General features: G+C 38.4%; 1 protein-coding gene and 1 non-coding gene across 4 annotated transcripts in view; one reads left to right on the top strand and one right to left on the bottom strand.

Annotated features, from left to right (window-relative positions):
* Positions 1-1,703: 1,703 nt before the first annotated feature.
* Positions 1,704-1,775, bottom strand: trnaa-ugc (transfer RNA alanine (anticodon UGC)). Its single transcript has one exon. It is a non-coding gene; the product is annotated as a tRNA-Ala (tRNA).
* Positions 1,776-2,153: 378 nt separating this feature from the next.
* Positions 2,154-25,266, top strand: part of washc2c (WASH complex subunit 2C) — a 35,262-nt gene continuing 12,149 nt past the window's right edge. The window contains exons 1-24 of one of the 3 annotated variants that reach the window (XM_062058199.1): positions 2,154-2,321; positions 8,495-8,638; positions 8,777-8,941; positions 9,031-9,099; positions 11,363-11,533; positions 11,602-11,695; positions 11,775-11,836; positions 11,924-11,980; positions 12,054-12,146; positions 13,772-13,856; positions 14,002-14,061; positions 14,158-14,282; positions 14,358-14,451; positions 16,223-16,276; positions 16,349-16,531; positions 16,610-16,758; positions 19,474-19,587; positions 19,726-19,815; positions 19,892-19,990; positions 20,073-20,174; positions 20,292-20,461; positions 22,366-22,471; positions 22,565-22,924; positions 22,991-23,119. In XM_062058199.1, the coding sequence (XP_061914183.1) occupies positions 8,495-8,638; positions 8,777-8,941; positions 9,031-9,099; positions 11,363-11,533; positions 11,602-11,695; positions 11,775-11,836; positions 11,924-11,980; positions 12,054-12,146; positions 13,772-13,856; positions 14,002-14,061; positions 14,158-14,282; positions 14,358-14,451; positions 16,223-16,276; positions 16,349-16,531; positions 16,610-16,758; positions 19,474-19,587; positions 19,726-19,815; positions 19,892-19,990; positions 20,073-20,174; positions 20,292-20,461; positions 22,366-22,471; positions 22,565-22,924; positions 22,991-23,119 (2,775 nt within the window). In that variant the 5' untranslated portion in view covers positions 2,154-2,321. Of the gene's footprint in view, positions 2,322-8,492; positions 8,639-8,776; positions 8,942-9,030; positions 9,100-11,362; positions 11,534-11,601; positions 11,696-11,774; positions 11,837-11,923; positions 11,981-12,053; positions 12,147-13,771; positions 13,857-14,001; positions 14,062-14,154; positions 14,283-14,357; positions 14,452-16,222; positions 16,277-16,348; positions 16,532-16,609; positions 16,759-19,473; positions 19,588-19,725; positions 19,816-19,891; positions 19,991-20,072; positions 20,175-20,291; positions 20,462-22,365; positions 22,472-22,564; positions 22,925-22,990; positions 23,120-25,266 lie in introns of all 3 variants that reach the window. The other 2 variants (XM_062058197.1, XM_062058198.1) reach the window with 2 other exon arrangements.

The following is a 25,266-nucleotide window of genomic DNA, read 5'->3' on the forward strand; positions in this document are numbered from 1 at the left end:
ATACTCTTGATGAACAACCTGTTTTAACACACAGTAATGTGTGGTCTTTTTTAAGCCCTCTGAGGCACTTGTGATTATGTTGATTGATTGAAAAATGTAAGGTTTTAAAAAAATGATGGGAAAATAGACCTCACTACAAATCACTGAGACAACAGGAAGTTTAACAATTGAAATTGTGTAAACTTCCGGTGGGACATCAAATAGAGATGTCCGATAATGGCTTTTTTGCCAATATCCGATATTTCGATATTGTCCAACTCTTAATTACCAATTCCGATATCAACTGATACCGATATATACAGTCGTGGAATTAACACATTATTATGCCTAATTTTGTTGTGATGCCCTGCTGGATGCATTAAACAATGTAACAAGGTTTTCCAAAATAAATCAACTCAAGTTATGGAAAAAAATGCCAACATGGCACTGCCATATTTATTATTGAAGTCACAAAGTGCATTATTTTTTTTAACATGCATCCAAACAGCAGCTTGGAATTATGGACATGCTCTCCCTGAAAGAGCATGAGGAGGTTGAGGTGGGCGGGGTTGTGGGGGTGGGGTTTGGGGTAGGAGGTAGCGGGGGTGTATATTGTAGCGTCCCGGAAGAGTTAGTGCTGCAAGGGGTTCTGGGTACTTGTTCTGTTGTGTTACGGTGCGGATGTTCTCCCGAAATGTGTTTGTCATCCTTGTTTGGTGTGGGTTCACAGTGTGGCGCATATTTGTAACAGTGTTAAAGTTGTTTATACGGACACCCTCAGTGTGACCTGTATGGCTGTTCACTTGTGTGTGTGAAAAGCCGCAGATATTATGTGATTGGGCCGGCACGCAAAGGCAGGGCCTTTAAGGTTTATCATACTTGCCAACCCTCCCGTTTTTAGCGGGAGAATCCCGGTATTCAGCGCCTCTCCCGACAACCTCCCGGCAGAGATTTTCTCCCGACAAACTCCCGGTATTCAGCCGGAGCTGGAGGCCACGCCCCCTCCAGCTCAATGCGGACCTGAGACTGAGTGGGGACAGCCTGTTCTCACGTCCGCGTTCCCACAATAGAGGATTTGCCTGCCCAATGAACGGAGAAGTTAAACAGGACAATACTGCCATCTAATGGATAGCCAACGGAAGACTGAAATTCAAGTATTTTTTTATTTTTTTTCTATATAAATAAAATGTAAAAAAAAAAATATATATATATATATATATATATATATATATATATATATATATATATATATATATATATATATATATATATATATATATATATATATATGAAATACATATGAAATACTCGAGTTGGTGAATTCTAGCTGTAAATAACCACGCCCCCAACCACGCCCCCGACCCCCCAACCCCGACAAAGCCCCCCCACCCCCTACCCCCCACCTCCCGATATTGGAGGTCTCAAGGTTGGCAAGTATGAGGTTTATTGACGCTCTATACTTCTCCCTACGTCCGTGTACCACTCCGTACAGCGGCGTTTTAAAAAGTCATACATTTTACTTTTTGAAACCGATACCGATAATTTCCGATATTACATTTTAAAACATGTATCGCTGATAATTTCGCACTGCCGATCTCTAGTGTCATACAATTTAAATATCACAATAGGAGTGTTGATTACTTTTTTGTGAGTTGCAATTTATCAGTTTTTCCATGTTCGATTATTTTGGTGGTCCACTTTGTGACGATAGATGTCTGCAAAAGTGGAGATGCCGGGGATTGAACCCGGGGCCTCATACATGCAAAGCATGCGCTCTACCACTGAGCTACATCCCCATACAGGCTACGAACGGTGAGTTGGGTTTTTGTATCACATACGAACTTTTCATATTGTCGGTAAGCGTAGTTTAGTAACTTTATGCAATTTGCCTTGAACGCTAACCGTTTTTTTTAACATTGGTATCGTTTTGCGATAGGTATGTCGCTATTTCCGTGGTGTGAAATATTCGCACATGCGCACTGACGATTGCGCGGCAACACAACAGCTCTCTTTGATAAGAGAAACAAACAACAAAACAAGTCCTAAACCGTGTCTGCGTTGCTACAATCTACATTCAGGACGTCAAAATCGAAAGTTCAAACCGACAAGTCACCGAAGCGTGGAAACATTGCGGACGAGATTTGTTCGTTCCACTCCGTCCCACTTTTACCAGTGGTTGCTAGGCAACCCAAGTCAGGTGACTGTCTGCAGGCAGAACATGGCTGACCTGTCAGAAGACCAATGAGGGAAAGGCCAAATTTAGCATAATCGATCGTTTGTGTCGCCTCTTTTCTCCGCACGTTCGAAAGCCGGTGGACGTTCCATTGCCTGGCATTATTAAGGTAAGCGCGGTAAAAGCTGGGCGTTTGTGTTTTAGTCTGTATTTGTGTTCGCTCGTATGCTCCACTCAGGCTAACGTATACGTTGGCTAGCTAGCTAGCTGCTAGCCAAACAGCTCCCACTACGCTAGTTAAATAGTTTAACTTTAAAAAAGGCAACACAACGAATAAACATTTTTTTTGCAACGTGGCGTTAATGTAACACGTTGTTTTACGATTTACGGAGGCACATTTGTTTATCTTAAGTGTAGCAGTCATGTTGCTACAAGTTGAAAGAACATTCTCGATGTCGTAAAAATGCAAAGTAGCTACCAGTGAACGTATTTAACTTATTATGAAGTTACTATAAAATGTAACGTGTACTGTGGAAGTTGCTTTGTTTTTGCATAGAGGGATTTATTTTCTTGCACTTTGACCAAAAGGGCAGCAGTTAACACTGGTCCCACATTGAGTGTATGTGGCACCCAGGTTGATAGAAATCAATGTTGTTTTATGTGCCCTTTATGCTAACCATTCAAAAACAACAACAATTGTTTATTGAGGATCCCCATTAGCCGACGCACAAACGCCAAGCTAGTCTTCCTGGGGTCCAAGCTTTTTCAAAAAGTTCAAAGTAAAATAACAAGTTTCAAGTTTTATTCGTCACATGCAGAGTACACCACAGTGAAATGCTTTTTTCCCATGCTCTTCAGATATTGCGTACAGTGGGATCTAAACACTAGTTGCAGAATCTAATACACTAAATACCAAAAACACAACAATTTGAATAGCTCTGATGTACATTAATTACAAGACAATAAGTTGCACGATAAATAAAGTTAAAGTACCAATAATTGTCTCACACACACTAGGTGTGGTGAAATTTGTCCTCTGCATTTGACCCATCACCCTTAATCACCCCCTGGGAGGTGAGGTGAGCAGTGGGCAGCAGCGGTGCCACGCCCGGGAATCATTTTTGGTGATTTAACCCCCAATTCCAAACCCTAGATGCAGAGTGCCAAGCAGGGAGGTAATGGGTCCCATTTTTATAGTCTTTGGTATGACTCGGCCGATCTCAGGGCGGACACTCTAACCACTAGGCCACTGAGTTACAGTAGCCATGGTAGAGGTATCAGTACAAGTAGTACAGTAGTCAAATACAGTACCAGTATCAAGATCAAATAGTATAACAGTATATACAGTATAGGAAGCAACAAATATTAAGGTGTCTACAGTTCTTTGGCAGTTGAGTAGTGACAGTAGTATGAACAAAGGTAATAGAACAGTATGACTTCTTTATACTCTTGTTTTTACATTATTTACAGTCATTGAATGAACAGTATTGTAGTCCGGTAATTACAGTGGTAAGTCAAATGACTCTTGTGCGTGCGGTTTTGTGCAATTGTGATAAAAGTGTTAATCGGCGATGCAGTTGAGCAGTCTGATGGCTTGGGGATAGAAGCTCCTCCTGAGTCTCTCCGTGTTGGCCATGAGACTCCGGTAGCGCTTGCCTGACTGCAGCAGTGAGAATAGGCAGTTGCTTGGGTGGCTAGAGTCCCTCACTATCCTCTGGGCCTTGGATCTACACCGCCTGGTGTAGATGTTGCTGATGGTTGGGAGCACACCTCCGATGGTGCGCTCGGCTGATCTGGCCACTCTCTGCAGTCTGTTGCGGTCGTGTGCGGTGCTATTCCCAAACCAGGTGGTGATGTTTCCAGTCATGACACTCTCTGTTGTGCATGAGTAGAAGTTTCCCGAGGATCTTGTGGTTTAGCTTGAACTTCCTGAGTCTCCTGATAATACACTGATCCAGTTACAAAACATACACAAATCCAGTTACAAATAAAAGAAACATCTCAAAATAATAAAATAAAATAACAGTACACAGATACAGTTACAGCAGTGTTTTTCAACCTTTTTTGAGCCAAGGCGCATTTTTTTCATTGAAAAAATCCAGAGGCACACCACTGGCGGAAATCTACGGAGCCCCTAAAGGGACATGGATATTTGCGAGATCTCGCGATACTTTTTGCGAGCTCTGGACGATAGCAAAAACGTACAGCGTGTGGAGCAAAGTACACAAAAAAAGATAACAACTTAAATTTTCTTGATTACTAAAACGAAGCAGGTGCGGGGAATAGCACTCAAAGGAAGAAATGAAACTGCAACAGGAAAAGCCACCAAAATAGGAGCGCAAGACACAAACTAAAACACTACACATGGGAAAACCTACTTTGAGACAAGAGCTATAGTGATGCATGGTTGGTTATGGTTTGAATTAATATCCAACAATTGCGACAACAACTTTTTATTGTCTGAGTTTCATTTTTTAATGATTTCTACCGAGCCCCTCAGGGACATGGAGGGGAAAAAATGTTTTGCGAGATCTCGCAAAAGGTATTTTTCCTATGTCAGGGAACCGGAAGTAAAACAAACACAGCGATGGTGAACCGGAATTGAAACTGACACAGCGATGGAGGAGCGGGAGCATGCGGGAGCCTACCCATCATCTGTGCTCTGTTGTGGGACCTTAATATGTTTTGATGTCTTTATATGTTAGGCTAATACTAAAATAGAAATCAATTAACTTCTCCCACGGATGACGGGTAGGCTCCTCCATTGCTTTGTCTGTTTTACTTGCGGTTCACTGACATGAAAAATACCTTTTGCGAGATCTCGCAAAGCATTTTTTTCGCTCCATGTCCCTTTAGGGGCTCTGTAGAAATCATTAAAAAATTAAACTCAGACAATAAAAAGTTGTTGTCGCAATTGTTTGATATGAATTTAAACCATAACCAGCCAGGCATAACTGTAGCTCTTGTCTCGAAGTAGGTTTTCCCGTGTGTAGTGTTTTAGTTTGTGTCTTGCGCTCCTATTTTGGTGGCTTTTCCTGTTGCAGTTTCATGTCTTCTTTTGAGCGCTATTCCCCGCACCTGCTTTGTTTTAGTAATCAAGAATATTTAAGTTGTTGCTATCTTTTTTTGCGTGGACATTGTTGTCATGTCATGTACAGATGTACTTTGTGGACGCCGTCTCTGCTACACACGCTGTAAGTTTTTGCTGTCGTCCAGCATTCTGTTTTTGTTTACTTTGTAGCCAGTTCAGTTTTAGTTTCGTTCTGCATAGCCATCCCTAAGCTTTAATGCCTTTTCTTAGGGGCACTCACTTTTTGTTTATTTTTGGTTTAAGCATTGGATACCTTTTTACCTGTACGCTGCCTCCCTATGTTGCCTGCATATTGTAATCACGACAAACCATCGTCGTCTCACACGGCGTGTTCCCGACATCTACAAAGTAATTGGCTACCGGCTTCCACCTACTGGTATGGTATGGTATTACATGGTTACTCTGCCGTGCTCTAGACAGCACCGACACTCAACAACGGCACATTATTTGCTGATTATAATTACTGGTTTGCAAAAAATATTTTTAACCCAAATTGGTGAAACTGCATAATCTCCCACGGCACACCAGACTGTATGTCACGGCACAGTGGTTGGAAAAACACTGAGTTACAGAACATACACAGATCCAGTTACAAGAAAAGGAAAGAAAAAGGAAAAGAAAAATAACATTTTCAAAATAATTAAAAAATAACAGTACACAGATCCAGTTATAGAACATATGCAAATCCAGTTACAATAAAAGAAAGGAAAAAGGGAAAGAAAAAAGTTCTCAAACTGATAATATGAAAGATTAATCTTAAGTCTAAAAAGTGACTTTACATGTTTCTTAAATGCTTTTTTTTTTACTGGGAATAGTCCTAATATTTAAATGAAGAGTATTCCATAATGAAATGCCTCTGTACACAGCAGTGCTTTTCATTGAATTAATTATTGGTCGTGGTAATGCCAGTAGACCTTGAGTTGGAGCTCTGGTACTGTACTGGTGAACATCAGCATTATAACCAATCTGCTTAAAAAGAGCTGTAGGGTACTTGTTATGAAAAATGTTTCGAATAAATAACAATAAACTGCTGGATAATCCAAGACAAGAATGCATATGGTTCACACTCGATCTATAGGAATAATCTTAAGTAAGTGTAAGTGCCCTATTTTGAGCTGTTTGTAATTTTGTAAACCCAACCTTGAGTGCAGAAGCCCAAATAACTGAACAATAATCCAGATGACACAACACCAATGGTTGATGGTTAGCGTCAAACTGGTGTTAGGATGCTTTCAGTACAGTAGCTTTTTGTGTATTTGCTGTAGACATGCCACAGTCTACATTATAAGAAAATATGGTATTAACTTCATAAGCAGCAATATTTATGTAGCTGTTGAACGTGTTTAATTTGGCTGTGTAGCCCTCCTTTAACAGTCAACAAACTAACTGAGACTGAATCAATAGCGCCTCTGCTGGTCGTTGCCTAGTAGTGCACTCAATTTTGTCTCAAGAAATGCAATACATTCATCCCTCGCCACATCACTTCAAATATTGCAGCGTCACCACATCGCAGGTTTTGAAATTGTAAAGCATATTCCAAAATGTTTTGGTCCTAAAATTAAGTATTTTAGACTTAGACTTCCTTTTATTGTCATTCAAATGTGAACTTTACAGTACAGATAAGAACGAAATTTCGTTGCATTAGCTCGTTGTAGTGCAGAATAAAAGAGCAATAAGGTGCAGGTATAAATAAATAGATTACTGTACAGTGAAATATATTGCACTTTTGCATATATGGATGTATTTTATATTGTCTTTTATATTCCAGCGAGTTAATCCGTTTTGGGGGGGAATTGAGGGGATTATTATGATGCGTTCAAGAGTCTTATGGCCTGAGGGAAGAAGCTGTTACAGAACCTGGAGGTTCTGCTACGGAGGCTGTGGAACCTCTTTCTAGAGTCCAGCAGTGAAAACAGTCCTTGGTGGGGGTGGGAGGAGTCTCTGCAGATTTTCTGAGCCTTGGTCAGGCAGCGGCTTTTTGCGATTTCCTGGATAGGCCTTTTATCTGGCATAAAAATGGGTAAATAAACAAAGAATATCAACACTACAGTACTATTGGCCAATAGAGGAGACTAAACCAATCAGAGCGCACTTTTCAGTATCGTGGCCACTGATTGACTCATCCCCATGCAGCATTACTAAATTGGATTAAAAAAGTGACTAAAGGGTGTTACATCACGTTTAGCCAAAAAATAGTTGATTTATAATGGATTCCTGCTTTACCGTGGTCATGTCCGGAACCCATCCATCCATCCATCCTTCTTGTACCGCATGTCCCTTTTGGGGTTGCGGGGGGTGCTGGAGCCTATCTTAGCTGCATTCGGGCGGAAGGCGGGGTACACAGGGCCAATTGCAGGGCCAACACAGATAGACAGACAACATTCACACTCACCAATTAACAGAAATAAACGAAGGACAACTGTGCATCAAATTTTACTAATGCATAAATGTTTGTCTAATAATACATCGCAGCCAGAAAAGCATAAATTTTTTAAGGTAATCTGTATTATATGGACTTGAATATAAGACAACCCCTGTTTTTCTAAATGTATTTTGGATATAATCTTTAAAGACAAAATCAACAGTAATAAAACACTAATTTGAAATTTTGTTCATATTTTATGACCGTGAAATAACTGGTGGATGGAATATTTCTTAGCTGCGCAACAGTTGTTTGATGACTTTACTTACATCGTTATCTTTAAGAGTAGCATCATACAGTCCTCCTTTGTTGTATGCCCAGCCTTTGAGTCACTTTTTACAGGCAGGTGTGAGTGACAAGAAGAAAGGCATGGGCTAACTTGGTGAGAAGTCATGTGGCACTACCTGTTGGTTTGTTTTATAGACCCCAGAATTAAAGGTCACTTGACTTTTCTGCTAGGATAACAATTATGTCTTATTTTCGTGTCTATACAGAAATCTGCATGCCTTTTGAAAATTAAGATAAAAATTAGTGATAAATATTTAGAATTAACTAAAATTTTACAAATATATAATATTAAAATAGTGATATAATTATATTTATTTTAAATATTTTTAAAGATGTGATTTAAATTATCTTGTGTATTTTTTTGGAACTTTTGAAAATTGTTGCTGTTAAAAACCCTGACATGGCAATAATAAAATTAAGATAAAACTGTTTTCAAGAAGCAAAAATAGGCCATATTTTTATGTGCTGTACATTTATTGATAAATCAAACAGCATATTGGTCTGTTTGGTCTCTCTCTTAATGATCGTGTTGTTTCTTCAGATGAACGGGATGCCAGATGGGATGGCAAATGGTCCGGACGGGAATGAACACAGTAAGAAAGATGCTCAGATTTGGGAGAGACCGTGGACTCTGGAAGAAATGAGGCAGAGCAGCGTCAACTGGTCGTTAGCTGCTGATTCAGGGGTAAGAAAGCAGAGCCAACAGTTACTGGAGTCCTGAGAGTAACACTTAAACCTTTCATTTCAAGGATCTTGACATTATTTCTGCTTTGGTTCGTCAACATAACCGTGTTTGTTTCCCCCCATCTCCCTCCCATGGCAGCTCTTCTTGTTCCTCCAAGACTTTTCTCAAAGAATGTTGTCCAAAACACATGAGATTGAAAAGCAGCTGGACAGTTTGATCCGAGACACCAAGGCCACAGACAGCAGCTTGCACTCGGTCTTCAATGACTTCCTCATGCTCTCCAACACACAGTTCATCGAAAATGTAACATATCGCTTTCCTATTTGATTTGAGTTACTTTCCTTGTACTTGCAACACATAAGTGTTGCATCAACTTTTGTTTTCTGTTGCAGAGAGTGTACGATGACGAGGTGGAGGAGCCCGTTTTGAAGGCTGATGCTGTGGAGAAGCAGCCTGATCAGGTAGAATCAGGGGTTTCATTTTATCCTGAAATAGTTGTAGTATTCACTATCAATCAAACTTGATTATTTATTAATTTTCTTGCACAGGCAAGTTGCAGGACAAAGTGTTTTACACCCAAAAAAAAAAGCCACACAGCACTATTTACATTAACTGGACATGGCATGGCACTCAGAATTGCGCAAAAACGCCACTTTTGAGGCGTCTACACTGGAGTATACTTAAAATTTAACGTCATCGAAAAAAATATGAAATACAGTTTAAAATATAGATAAATAAAATAGTGAATACTAGTAGTAATAATAGCAAAACACAAAAAAGAAAATAACAGTAAAAATTAAGAAATTGAGAGTTTAAAATGACCAATAAAAAGCCTGATTTAAAAAGGTGTACCTTTTTAAAACAATTTTCTATATATATCAACGGTCTCTGCAGTCCTAAGGCTCTCCGGTAGGTTGTTCCACAGGTGGGGGCCATAGCGGCTAAATGCCGCCTCATTGTTGGTCTTTGTTCTGGCATTTGGTACAGATAAAAGTTTAGTTTACGTCTATTCGCTGTTTTTTGTTTTCCAAGAGTGTGGCATTTATTTACACAATTGGATTGCCCATCTGGCAAATAATTGGGGTGTAGTGTCTATGAGTATGGAAGCCATTATTTAAGGAAGTACAAAGTGAAGAAATGTATTATTATTTTTAGTATTAAATTATTTAAAACGTTTAAAAATATATATTATTGTTGCATAGTCTCTCCCACTTATTTTCAAACTTGTTGATTTTTTTAGGTGTATGTGGACTTGTTTCTTAACATGATTCAGATAAAATGTTTTTAAAAAAATATATATATATATATTTTTTAACATCACTTATCTCAACTTTTCAAAATAGAAAACATTAATAAAAATTTATTTTTGGAGGCAAGAGCTTTTGACAATTGAATGACAAAGTGAGTTCAATCATTTTAAAAAGTTATATTTTAAATAAAAGTGTATGAACCCAGTCTCTTTATATGATCAGTGTCAATATGGATGGTAATGTTTTATTTGTAGTAGTAGTAGTTTATATTGGACATGTTAACAAGAAAGCAAATGAAAAAAGGGAATAATCTTGATAACTTTAAAGTAAGGTAGAGAAATAGAAACAAATATTGAACAATGAAAACACTTAAAAAATGAAAATAATACATAATGGGGTTTTTTTCATACCCAAAAAGGAGTGGGAAGAAGTGAAACTTATTTACTCCCACCCCTTATTTTATAAACCAAATCACTGGCTTTCTTATCATTATTATTATTATTTTACACAATGATAAATTTACCGGTCCTAATACAATATATCATCAATAATCTTTTACCCACTTTACTCACTTTTTTCTTTTGCACAAAAATACAGTACATAAGTACAATATACACATACTGTATATAGTCACATGAATACAAGTAGTAATTGATGGTAACACCAACCAACAACAAGTAAATAACTACCCAAATAATTAGAATAATAATAATGTAAACACTTTGATTGTTAGAAACCCTCATTCTTGTACATATTAAAAATCATGTCTTTGTATTGTTTTTTTTAAAACTAAATTAAGGGTAGACATTATTTTAACTCCACATACAAACTGTTCCATAGTTGAACCCCACATGTTTGAATACATTAAACATTTTTAGATTGAAATTACCTCCTAAATTTAAACCCCCTTCCCTTTCAGTGAAAAACTTTTTCACATTACCAAGCAGTGAATTTTTTTTTTGCTTTATATGTAATTTGTACTGTTTGTATTTCCACAAGATCTTTACACTTCAAGTTTTGAATGTAATAAATAATTATTTGTGTGATCCCTATATCCTGCCTTATGAATGACCATTATTGCGTTCTTCTGCAGGATGATGAGTGGCTTTAGTGTCCTTATGTAATTATTGCCCCAAACTTCTGCACAGTAGGTTAGATATCAGAATCGGAATCAGATTCAGAATATGGGAGAACTATTGGAACAGTATAAAATGCGGAGTGGTTTGTGATCTAGAACGTGTTTGGCTTTATTCAATACTGCGATGCTTCGTGACACTTTGGTTTGTATATAATTTAATATGTGATTACCAGTAAATTGGATCATCAATTGTAACCCCCAGAACCTTTATTTCATTAACTCTTTTGATATCCACCCCATCCAACTGTATCTGTAATTGTGCACCATCACTTTTGTTTTATTAAAGTTTAATGACAATTAAACTCGATTTTCTTATGTCACTGTTTCCTGTCAAAGAAAACACGCGAGCAGAAAGAAGCCGAGCTGATCCCCAAGATGCAGGAAGCGGTGAATTACGGGTTAAAGGTGCTGGAGTCTGCCTTTGAGCACCTGGACATCAAAGCGGGAAACTCTGACTCCGAGGACGAGGAGGCTAACGACAGAGGCGAGGCAATACTGGAGGCCAAGGTAATGAAGATTTATACTTTTTTTGCACTTCAATAATCTGCATATAATGTGTTTTTTTGTTTTATAAGGATCTTTACGTGGATAGACCTCTTCCTTTACTGATTGGCTCCCAGGCTTTCATGGAGCAGGACGACGTTGGCCTTGGTGACCTGTCTAGTGATGGTGATGAAGAAAAACAGCCTCCAAGTTTAAGATGTTAGTGTTTGTCTGGTTCAGTGTTGGTAATGATTTGTTTTCACAGATATGTCAGTGGACAGCCAGAGAGACAGTGTCATTGAAAGTGATGATGGCAAAGATGCAGAAGTAAGTGAAAGCTTCTAACCTTATTTTTCATAATAATATCAATGTTTTTACTCTTTTAACATGGCTAAAAACATACAATGTAAACAGAATTCAGATGATGACTTCATGCAGGAGGCGGATGATGGCCGCATTAGTATCAATAAGGTAAATACATGAAAGGGAATCAATTTGGTGACAAATGGATGGATTTTCGCATTAAAAACTCCTATACTTGCAGAAGTCATCTATGTTGAGTTATGAGGAGGACGAAGACGACGATGAAGACTCTGATATTTTCGGAGAGTCAGACAAGGATGATGATGACGCAAAGGTAAAGCTTTGTGTATGTACCATATTTTCCGGACTATAGGGCGCACCGGATTATAAAGCCAACTGCCGATGAGCGGGTCTAGTCAGGTCTATTTTCATACAAAAGGCGTGCATTAAAGGAGTCATATTATTATTTTTTCTAAATGTAAAACACTTCCTTGTGGTCTAAATAACATGTAATGGTGGTTCTTTGGTCAAAATGTTGCATAGATTATGTTTTACAGATCATCTTCAAACCGCTTTCTGACAGTCGCTTCAGGATGCGCCGTTTTGTGGGTGGTCTTATTTACGTGGCTCATCTTCGACATCGTCTTTTCTCCGTCATCGTATCGTGCAAGGACGGGAGTGAAAGAAGTGTCAAAAGATGGCGCTAACTGTTTTAATGACATTCCAACTTTACTTGGGGCGGTATAGCTCGGTTGGTAGAGTGGCCGTGCCAGCAACTTGAGGGTTCCAGATTCGATCCCCACTTCTGCCAACCTAGTCACTGCCGTTGTGTCCTTGGGCAAGACACTTTACCCACCTGCTCCCAGTGCCACCCACACTGGTTTAAAAATGTAACTTAGATATTGGGTTACAGAATGTAAAGCGCTTTGAGTCACTAGAGAAAAGCGCTATTTAATATAATTCACTTCACTTCACACTTAAATCAATAACGGAGCAGCATCTCCTCATCCGTGGCTCACTAGTGCAATAACAACACCGGAAATGTGTCCCGTGAAAAACCGTCCGACCGAAACTGTCTAATAAATAAAGTTCCTTGGGTGAATAATGTAAACGTCCGACCGAAACTCTCTAATAAATAAAGTTCCTTGGGTGAATAATGTAAATTCCCTACACCGGTATGTTTTAGCGCTTTCATGGCGAGTTTACTGACAGACATAAGTAAGAACTTTACACTACTTTATAGTATAAATGGCAACAGTGGAGGATGAATGTCCCATAACAAGAAGATAGAGAAAAAGAAGAAGCTTATCAACTACGGCGTCGTCACGGACTACAAAGGCAGACGCGCGCAAATTTTCAGGACTTATGCAGATGCCAAATACAGATCAGCAGGTACCCGAAAGTAGGAAAAGTTGCTTTTGCATAATATTGCGAAACAAAACACCAGATAATATGTCTTACCTTATACACACACCAGAATAATACTCGAAAGTTGTAGCACAGTACAATCCATCATAGTTTACCAAAGTCGTACTAAAACATTTTGATAGATTTTTTATCGCCGTGTGTATTTCTATATTTTCAATGGAACATATAAAATGTTGGTGTTGTTTACTTGAGTCATATTGCAGTCTCTTATGTGTGACTGCCATCTACTGGTCACGCTTATCATTTCACCATGTACCAAATAAAATAGCTTTGAGGTCCGTAAGCACAACCAAAATGATTCCGTACATTAGGCGCACTGTCGAGTTTTGAGAAAATGAAAGGATTTAAAGTGCGCCTTATAGACCGAAAAATATGGTAGTCTATTTCCACAACATGTCTAAACTTTTACACACAGAAAACTAATCAATGCCTGGGTTACTCCTCATTGGCCTCCTTATATCATTCAGTGCTGTTGCTTGGAAACGGAGCCATGTTGCATGATGTGTCTGTTTTTCCTCATGTGGCATTCAGAGCACCGGCCCGTCATCTTTTGCCGACGAGCTGGCCGCCAGGATTAAAGGGGAACTGGTTAGCAAACCAACAGGAGATCGAGCCTGTAAGTTGCCACTTTGTCAACCTTAATTTGAGTTCTCTTCGCATTCATCTTCATTTGAACGCGAGACATTTACAAAATGTAGCTTCACATGAACACTAAATCACACACAAGCTTTTTTTTTGTTGTTATTCTTATCAAACGAAAGCATTATCATCAAAGAAGAAAGGTAAAGGCACAAAAGAGTCAAAGCCTGCAAACTCACATGGTACGCATGGACTTTTAATTTATTCATCATCATTATCATCATTATTTAGTAGTTTATTATTTCATATAATTTTCCTCTTTATGCACACTGCAGCAGCAGCTGAAGAGGACAGCGACGACATGTTTAAACCTCCGAAGATGGACGACGACGACTTCTCCCCGTTTGGAGGGAAAAGTGGTCTCTTCAGTGGGGGGAGAGGCCTCTTTGATGATGACGATGAGGTATGGTAATGGATTTTTTTATGTTTATGACTCTTGCCAAATGTATTTGGTGCTTTATTCTCGATTGCCATGCAGGGTGATTTGTTCTCTGAAGCACCAAAACCTAAACCTATGTCCAAAGAAGACACGTCTGTGAATAAAAGCACCAAAAGCACCGCTCCCGCTGCAGGTAAAGCTTTTGTTTTGGGTTTTTGTGTGCCTTGTTTTTTGTTTTTTATTTTGTTTCATTTTTATTTTATTGTATTTTTAATCAAATTAAAACGTAATTTAAATGTAATTTTATCTTAATTAAAATGTAAACATAATTGGATTTCAATTTGATTTACGGTAAATGATTTATTTTAATATAGTTTTAATCAGAATTTTATATAATTTAGTTTATATAGTAATTATGAAGGGGGTCTTTAGTTGAACAGTTTGATCATATAAAATTAAATATACAGTACAATATAATGTTTTCCCACCAATGGTGAATAAAAATGACATAATACATATCAAATTGTGTAACATATTCTATATATTGTTGTGAGAGCCAATGGGACACTACAATTGTATTTTGATATTATATTATACCAATAGGTTGTGACAATATACCAATGCCATTAATTAAATATAGAGATGTCCGATAATATCGGACTGCTGATATTATCGGCCAATAAATGCTTTAAAATGTAATATCGGAAATTATCTGTATCAGTTTCAAAATTATTGGTATCGGTTTTAAAAAGTAAAATGTATGCCTTTTGAAACGCCGCTGTGTACACGGACATAGGGAGAAGTACAGAGCGCCAATAAACCTTAAAGGCACTGCCTTTGCATGCCGGCCCAGTCACATATGCCATGCATACTTGGTCAACAGCCATTCAGGTCACACTGAGGGTGACCGTATAAACAACTTTAACACTGTTACAAATATGCGCCACACTGTGAACCTACACCAAACAAGAATGACAAACACATTTTGGGAGAACATCCGCACTGTAACACAACGTAAACACAACAGAACAAATACCCAGAACCCCTTGCAGCACTAACTCTTCCGGGACTCTACCAAATACACCCCCCGCTACCCGCCCCCCCAACCCCGCCCACCTCAATCTCCTCATGCTCTCTCAGGGAGAGCATGTCCCAAATTCCAAGCTGCTGTTTTGAGGCATGTTAAAAAAAATAATGCACTTTGTGACTTCAATAATAAATATGGCAGTGCCATGTTGGCATTTTTTTTCCATAACTTGAGTTGATTTATTTTGGAAAACCTTGTTACATTGTTTAATGCATCCAGCGGGGCATCACAACAAAATTAGGCATCATAATGTGTTAATTCCACGACTGTATATATCGGTATCGGTTGATATCGGAATTGGTAATTAAGAGTTGGACAATATCGGAATATCGGATATCGGCAGAAAAGCCATTATCGGACGTCTCTAATTAAATACATTGTATTTGCACCAATGTGTCATTTGTTACTGAATCAATATTTGAAAACCATTGTGTCAAAATGATAATTGGAATTTGTGATACAAAGTTCAGAGAAGATGTATTTGTAAAGGAGACATTTACTAGAGGTGAGGTGTTTATTTGCGTAATTGAATGTACCTGGCGTATACGTCCTGCGGAAGTATGGTATGTGTAATGTGGGTATAGGTCTAATCTAGATCCAGTACAATGGCTTTACCAAACATAACTTGAATAGATAATCAGTATGTACCCCACCGGTCACCTTTTGTCGTGCATTTATGCAAATAGATAACATTGCAAGATGTTTTCTACACATTGTAAATTATTAACCATAGCTGGACGATATCTTGTGATGTGAAATATTTATCAGTTTTAGGCAAGTAAGCCCATTTTTTTTACGTAACTCCTGCATTAAATCACATTAAAATGTATTTTCCCCTTTATTAATTTGCCTATTTTCCCTTTGCGATCCGCTAAAGAATCTGACAAACCTGGCAAGAAAATCCCACCCGGTGCTGTCTCAATATTTCCAGGTAGTTAGATGCTAGCATACAGCATAATGTTCTCAAGGGCTGTGGAGTCAAATGCTTCTTTTCTCAAAACAGATAGCAGCCTTTTTAATACAGTGGATGACTTGAGGGAGAATAGAGAAAATGGAGCTCCAACAATTAAGACCCACGTTACCTCCAAACCGAGCCCCATCGCATCTGGAGGTTTAGGGGGGCTGTTTGATGAAGACGATGACGACGACTTCTTTGGCGGTAGAAGCCTGAAAAGTTCTTCAGCTGGTAAGTGTGGTCACTTTCAATCATTACTTTCTTGAGGTGAGATCTTTACTTCACAGTTGTTCATGTCATCTTCTTCAGCTGCACAGGAAAAACCCAAACCCCCAAAAGCCGTTGACCTTTTTGATGAAGACGACGAGGATGGTGACATATTTAGTGAGAAGTACAGCGTCTCAACTCCAGCTCAAAACAAGAAGGTGGAAGAGACTGTCAAGCCGCCTGAAAAGAAGGTAAACATTAACATTAAAGTAACGTGTCTTGTTCTTTAGGAATTTCCTTTGCAATATTATTGTGAAGTGAGTTAAAAGATAAGTTGATAACAATTTGGAGTGCCTGAGAAAATGCAAAGGAAAATGTAGCACTGATCTACGAAGATCCATATACTACACGTATGCAAATTATAGAATTGCATGTACTATTATTGGGTATGTTGTGGGTGATCTACAGTACTAAGACTGTGTGTACAACTGATAACAAGTACAAAAGTCCTGCAGACCGCCATATTTAAGTGCCCAAGAAAAAACTTAAATTCCTCCACATTCATGACATCATATGCTCCAACAGTCTAACCTGTGCTGTTTTGTTATGGTACTTCTGGAATGATCCAGTAGTAAATGCAAGAATGCATGAAAACACTTGCAGTTTTTACATATAGTACAATATACATTTACATATATATTTATAACATTTCTCCAAAATGAAAAACGCCCCAAAAAAATACCAGCAGTCACCAAAACAAATCATTTGGATTTGTTTTAATCAGTTCCTTTAAAGGGAACTGCACTTTTTTTGGACTTTTGCGTATCATTCACAATCATTATGAAAGACATGACAACGGATGTATTTTTTTTCAATGCATTCTAAGTCGTAAATAAAAGTCAGCTAACAATGAAGCCAATGTTAGGTCCTCTATTCCGCCCATAAAACCCAATAAATAACCATCCAAAAACATGCCAACAATACTCCATTTACATTTCGCGACTTGAATATTAATAATTATTAATTAGTATTAGTGATATTATTATTATAAGCGCTAACGCAGACACACTATTAATAGCGGCGCCGTGATCACTAGCGTGTATGGCTATGTTGACATCAATCGACTGGTGAGCTGCTTCCTCGCCTTAGTGGTCAGGAAAATGTTATTGTAGATCATAAATAATGCCTCTCACCTTGATAGTAGAAGGATGAGGACATACCCGACAAGTTGGTACACTTTGACGGCCAATTTAGACACAAAAAGATGCTTAGTTCCACCCCCCTTTTCTTTGCGAGGTATATGAGTCATTCTAGATCTTAATGGGAATATAACAAGATTTTATCAGTCTGCATCCAAATGACAGCAGAGATTGTACAGTAAGTGATGTTTTATATTTGTTGGCTCTCATGGAGTCTGGAGTGAGTTGAAATCAGTGATGTAGTTAAGGAAAAAAGCAAACGTTGTGATGCGTTTTTTAAATAAATGCGCTGCCGTATGCTTAAAATGATCAAAATACGCAAATATTACATGTTATAAATGTGCCTGTTACTACATTACATATGTACTTACAGCATGTATATTAAACCTTAATGTAGGGGTTTGGAAAAAAACTTTTAAGGCTTTATAGGCAGACTAGAGCGACTCCCATACGCTCCATTGTGGGTGGACTTTCGATCGCATTCATTTACTAGTTAGAATGCATTAAAAAAAAAAAGAACGTGTTCTTGTCTTACATAAATATGGTGAATGATGATTGTGCAATTCCCCTTAAAGTCATAAGTCAGCTATTCAATTTTTAAATGTTTGCTAAATAGATGCAATATTTAAGATATTTTTTTATTGAGGACAGTCCCAAAATGTTGAGTGACACACACATAGGACGTAGGATTCTCTTGCCATCGTTTGTCTTTGAAGCGCAACCGCCTCCTTTCTCACAGCCATTTGTGCGTAACTGTTCCAGTTTATGCCTACATTTCAAATCTGCTAAATATAGATGCAAAACAATGGCCGCAGAACAGTTTAAGCCTTGATAAATCCCATTGCCACCGCTAAATGATTATATTTGCATCTCCTCCTCTCTGTATTTTGTGCGTTCTATGAATCAGCATATATTCTGCATATACATGAAGACAGACACGCTAAATGGATTGCACTCTCTATTTTGCTCATTTGAGGTACAATCCTCTGTGCAGGAGCTCAGTGGATCAGCTTTGTGTGTGCTACCAAGTTTGCATGTGTTTACACGCAAACCTTTAGTAGATCAAGCTCATAGTTGTTTATGGGCTAGTACACAGGTGTCAAACTCAAGGCCCGGGAGCCAGCTCTGGCCCGCCACATCATTGTATGTGGCCCACGAAAGCCTGGGAAAACGTTTGTTGATAAAATACTTAATTTTTTTTTTACTAAATGCAAATAATTATTTCGGTTTTGACAGGAAAACATTTGTATATTTTAATTGTTATCTAATCATGCCAAATATTACATTATTATTTAGTGTACTACAAAAAAATGTTAGTAAAGATAACATTAGTTTGTACATGCCAAAAATCTGATAATCGAGTGCATAGGCGATGGTGTAATAATATGAGGTGATTAATGGTACACCTTTATATCAATGCTGTCAAATAATATATATATATTTTTAAACCAGATCAATTTGAATTGTGATTAATCACAGGTTATTGCCCGCATGCATAATGTTAATTAATTTTAAAAAAGCAGCCCTCTGAAGGCAGCCATGACTGCGATGTGGCCCTCAATGAAAACAAGTTGCGCAACACAGCAGCAACAGAACCAATGTTGTAATAGCGGCAAGGGGCACACTGCTTGGTCAGCATTTATACCACTAATGAGTTTATTGTAAACAACAGATGCATGCGTTTTACACAAATTGCTAAGCAGTGCAACCAATGTTATAATTTGAATTAATTGGACAATTTACAGTATTATTGATTGTTGTGTTTAGATGCCTGCAGGGGCCATCTCTATGTTTGGTCCTGGGACTAAAAGCTTACTCAGTGAGGGCCTGAAGAGGCTTCAGCCATCCATCCCCAGTGAGGAGTCTGAAAAATCGGAAAAGGTTTGGATAGATGTCTGTCTCACAACATTTGTCATCGTGATTTTATTTTAGTGAGGACTCGTTACCAGAAGTGCTTTCTGCCCCAGATTAATAGCCACTATCTTGATGTAGTTAACTGCCTTTTGCACTTGTTTCTAGAACGGGCTGGTTCCAGATGTTGTAACAACTGTTGGCCAGACCCAGAAATCCCTGACAAGTAGCCTCTTTTCTGATGACGAAGACACACAAGTAAAGCTCACAACTTAACATGAAATCATGTTTATGTACTTTATTGTATTTATTGGATGTATTTTCACCCATCCAGGTATTTCCAACTATCCCCAAGAGTCAGTCCAATCCTGAAACAACAAGCCAGCGCATACTTAGCAAGCATCATGTGTCGTTATTTGATGATGATGAAGAGGTGGAGACAGCAGCTTGTTGCATTCATGCCTAAAAGGGACTGTTTTTTTCTGGTTTTACTTATCTTCTTTATCTTTCTGCAGGATCTCTTTGCATCGGCATCGAAATCAAAGTCTAGCGCAGCTAAAATCGCCACACCACAGCCCAGTAAAGCTATCTCCAGCTCTCTCTTTAGTGATGATGAGGTATGTGAGCAGAAACAGCCTTCATAACAAAAAAGTCAAAGCTTGGACTCGTTTTCCTGTAATATTGAATTTCCAAACTTTTGTGATTTTACTAATTGAATTCATGCGTCACATCAGGACCAGTGGATAAGCCCCAAAGTCAGTGTCACAAAGCAAGAGAATAAGACGGGAGGAATGAAACCAAGTGCCAGCGCCCCCTCCAGCCTCCCCAGTGTCACAACGTTGCAGAAAAGCAGCCTGTTTGATGAGGATGACGACGACCTGTTTGCTCCAGCAAAAGAATCAAGGTACTTTGATCAACACCAACCACAAGCAGTTGAGTAAGTGTTAGAGCTGTGCTGAAAACAAAAAAATTTTACTACAGTCATCCCTCGCCACAAATATGGCTACTGCTGTATGCGGCATCATGTTGCGTAATTTATAAATAAATGATAAATGGGTTATACTTGTATAGCGCTTTTCTACCTTCAAGGTACTCAAAGCGCTTTGACAGTATTTCCACATTCACCCATTCACACACACATTCACACACTGATGGCGGGAGCTGCCATGCAAGGCGCTAATCAGCAGCCATCAGGAGCAAGGGTGAAGTGTCTTGCCCAAGGACACAACGGACGTGACTAGGATGGTAGAAGGTGGGATTTCTGGTTGTATTATTTTGTCAACCATTATTAATCTACTTGAAAATGTATTGTTTATAGCTGTTTACTTTCTGTTGCAACGTGGTTCTTTCTACACTTGTGTTAAAATGTAATTAACACTTATTCTTACATTGTTTGGACAGTTAACATTAGTTTTGGACAATACTACACATTTGGGTTTCCATCCAATACCCAGTAGTTACAGGAGTAGTGTTATACCAATGCTGATACTTGTATTTTTTAAGATCATTGATTGATTCAATATTTGATTACAATTATAATCAAACAGAAACAGAGGTTGCAGTAACAATGTCAATTAATATTTTTATTGTTTCGTACAATTGGCTCTGATTTAAATCCTTTGGTTTTCGCTCTTAAAGCCATCCTGTGTCCAGGAACTTATTTCACGAGTTTGGAAACAATATAAAATTAAAAAAAGATAAAATATGTAACAATTATAAAAAAATATCGATCTAACCACTGTAGTATTGACCATATACTAATTACATACTTGGTATCTTTACTAGAGATTGTTTGATAATAGAAAAAAATATCGGTCTAAGCCAGGGGTCGGCAATCGAAAATGTTGAAATTAAATTAAATACTAGTATCGTGTGAGCAGATATTGTATCTGCTGATGTAGTTTTGTTGCAGTTGTAAAAAAAAACCGACCAAAAAACGATACCAATAAAAAGAGGCCGATACCAATATTCAGTACATCAAAATGCCAAATATCGGTGCCGATATTCGGTCAATCTCTAATCGTTACTGTCATTATATGTATCGATCCGCCCACCTTTCTTTACTTCAACAGCGCTAGCTTGCATATTTACCTATTCCTCATCCTCTCGTGATGATACTTGCATTAAAAGTAGTTTATTTGCCGCCAGAGAGGCGAGGATTGTGACTTAGAAATGGTTTTGCACTCTGGAGGGCAAAATATAATAATATAATATAATATCACAATATAACGATAGTACTAAAAACGATTATTGTCAATATCGCGCAACACTACACTACTATGTAAATAATTGATTTATAATAAATTATTTCTACTTAGTGGAAATGTGTTTATTGCTGTCAGGAATTAATCATTCACGACAAACGAGAGTCTACTGTATACCAAGAATAAAGTAATATTACAAGAAACAAATTAACAGGTAGATAAAAGGTAGGACTTGTTTTTTTCGCACAAACTTTCTTAGTTCTGATGGTTGTAGGGCAGGATGTTGAACTCTGAGCGGCACTCAACTGTTAAAACTGTCAAACTGTCGCGCACAAATGAAGAAAAAACGACGTGTAACAATATATTAACTCCCTATTGCTCAAATGACACAACCCTGTTACAAATATCGCTTCAACCAAGAGTGAAAATGCTCGTAACTCAAGGTATGCTTGCAACTTAAAGCACAACAAAAAGCCCAGAGACCACTCGTATCTCAAATTCCTCGTAAGTCAGGGTACTTGTAAAGTTGAGGTACCACTGTACGCAAAGAAAAATGTGCCAAGGCTTCTTATCTAATCATGTGGTTATGTCCCTCTTCACACAGTCAAAAGAAACCCCAGAAGGTTTCTCTCTTGTTTGAGGATGAAGATGATGATAGCGGCTCCTTGTTTGGCAGCAACCCAGATGACAACACAAACAAACCAACAAAAGTGAGTGTGACTTTGCTATTTAGTTTCTGAGACATATCTGCGGTGTAATCTCTAACACTTACCTTTTTATTTTTTTTGCTTGTGGATTCTCAGCCCAAATCACAAGAAGCTTCAGATGTGAAGAAGGTGCCAGAAAAGCCATCAGTGCCAGAAAAGCCGCCTGTGCCGGAGAAAGCAGCAGTAAAGCCTACTGAGACACTGCTGTCATCACTTGAGGGTGGTGAAAGTAAAAAGAAGCCTGTTGGAGCCGTCAGTTTGTTTGGGGGCATTGACGTTTTTGCCAACAAGCAGACAAAGATCATTTTGGATGACGACTACGACGACAATGGCCCGCCACCAAACATCAAAACACAGGAGAAAGTCAAATCTTTAAGTCTGTTTGATGATGAAGAGGAGGATGAGCTTGCTCCAATTGTCCCCCACAGCAAACCTACAACCAGAGACGTTCCAAAGGTGTGGATGCATTAGAAAGTTGAAGATATATTGACATACCTATTAACGTGTGTTCACTCTTTACAGCCTGTTGAGGAGCAACCACAGGCGAAAAGCACGGGTGTGTTCCTGGATGAGGAGTTGTTGTTCAGTTCCACGCAGCAGAAGGACAATGATCCAGATGTTGACCTCTTTGCCCCCTCAGAGAGAACGACAGTCAGTATTTTTATGGCGTACACTCACTGACCACAATGTTAGGTACATCTGTGCTGTCAATCTTGACCACTCAGGTGTTAAAAATAGAAATGAGAAGGTTCATTGTTTTCATTACTGTATCCTATATTGTCTGAAAAGTGTTATGATTGCACTGGTAGAGTACAGTCGGTGGTCTGGGGGCCAAATCCAGCTCGAGAATGACACCATACGGGGCCCCCGAGTTCAGTTCAAAACTTGGGAGACAAACATTTTTGCGGAAAATTCCTAAAAACACTAGAATGCTCCAGTTTTATAGAGGAACCTGGACCACTGTAAACACAAACTTGACATTTTAATCTTGCTAGTAAACAGATCACTGGGGTCTAAACTTGTGATTTACATAACTTAGGTGTTCCTCAAGGCACTCATTTTAAGTCCTCTTCTTTTTCCGTAATGTGATTCAACTAAGGTATTGTTAACTAGGTGTCTTGTTTACATCCGATGCAGCCAGTAGTCTTAAATAAAGTACAAAACCCAAAACCAGTGAAGTTGGAACGTTGTGTAAAATGTAAATAAAAACAGAATACAATGACAGCGCTCTACTGTTTTTAAGAATCTGCTGCAAGAATGTGAATCCCTAGAAAGTTTTTTTGAACTGAACTCGCTGATCTCCAGTTGAATAGCCCAAGTGATGAAAAAGAGATGACCTAAAATGGAGCCTTGAGGAGCACTACTACAAAACCCAAAACCAGTGAAGTTGGCACGTTGTGTAAATCGTAAATAAAAACAGAATACAATGATTTGCAAATCCTTTTCAACCTATATTCAATTGAATAGACTGCAAAGATAAGATACTTAACGTTCGAACTAGAATACTTTATTTTTTGCAAATATTAGCTCATTTGGAATTTCATGCCTGCAACATGCTTCAAAAAAGCTGGCACAAGTGGCAAAAAAGACTGAGAAAGTTGAGGAATGCTCATCAAACACTAATTTGGAACATCCCATAGGTGAACAGTCTAATTGGGAACAGGTGGGGGCCATGATTGGGTATAAAAGCAGCTTCCATGAAATGCTCAGTCATTCACAAACAAGGATGGGGCGAGGGTCACCACTTTGTGAACAAATGCATGAGCAAATTGATTTCTCAACCAGCTATTGCAAGGAATTTAGGGATTTCACCATCTACGGCCCATAATATCATCAGAAGGTTCAGAGAATCTGGAGAAATCACAGCACGTAAGCAGCAAGGCTGAAAACCTTCAAAAACAGACATCAGTGTGTAAAGGATATCACCACATGGGCTCAGGAACACTTCAGAAAACCACTGTCAGTAACTACAGTTGGTCGCTACATCTGTAAGTGCAAGTTAAAACTCAACTATGCAAAGTGAAAGTCATTTCACAGTGCAAGTAACACACTGGTAAAAATGCCCCTGTGCCAACTTTTTTGCAAAGTGTCGCTGCCATTAGATTGTAAGTCTATATAATTATTTGCCCAAAAAAATTAGTTTCTCAGTTCGAACATTAAAGATCTTGTCTTTGCAGTTTATTCAATTGAATATAATTTGAAAAGGATTTGCAAATCATTGTATTCTGGTTTTATTTATGAATTACACAATGTGCCAACTTCACTGGTTTTGGGTTTTGTAGTAGTTCTCCTCAAGGCTCCATTTTAGGTAATCTCTTTTTCATCATTTGGGCTATTCAACTGGTGATCAGCGAGTTCAGTTCAAAAAAACTTTCGACAGATTCACATTCTTGCAGCAGATTCTTAAAAAAAGTAGAGCGCTGTCATTGAGATGATCTTTGACTAACTTTTTGCTGAGGGTCCTTAAAAACAGCAGAGCGCTCCTGTAACTCTAACGAAATAAATAGACCAAAATCATATTGGTTCTCCGGAATATACAAAATAAGGCTAACAGTGAAGGTAAAGGTCCGGATGCCTAACTTTCTGGAAATGTGGCCCCCAAAACCATTTAGTTGACTATTACTGGTATACAGTGATGCAAAACTGAGCTATTTCTAATACTATGTAAACCACAATAGTAAACATCTGCAATTAGGTAAACAGCCTATTTTTTCTAAGCACCATTAAATACACCTTCAAGGGTGCTCACAGCTTAAAAAATGCATGAATTGTACTAATGATGCATCCATTGTTTACTA

The sequence above is a fragment of the Entelurus aequoreus genome, linkage group LG09 (assembly GCF_033978785.1).
Source record: "Entelurus aequoreus isolate RoL-2023_Sb linkage group LG09, RoL_Eaeq_v1.1, whole genome shotgun sequence".
NCBI classification, from domain to species: domain Eukaryota; kingdom Metazoa; phylum Chordata; class Actinopteri; order Syngnathiformes; family Syngnathidae; genus Entelurus; species Entelurus aequoreus.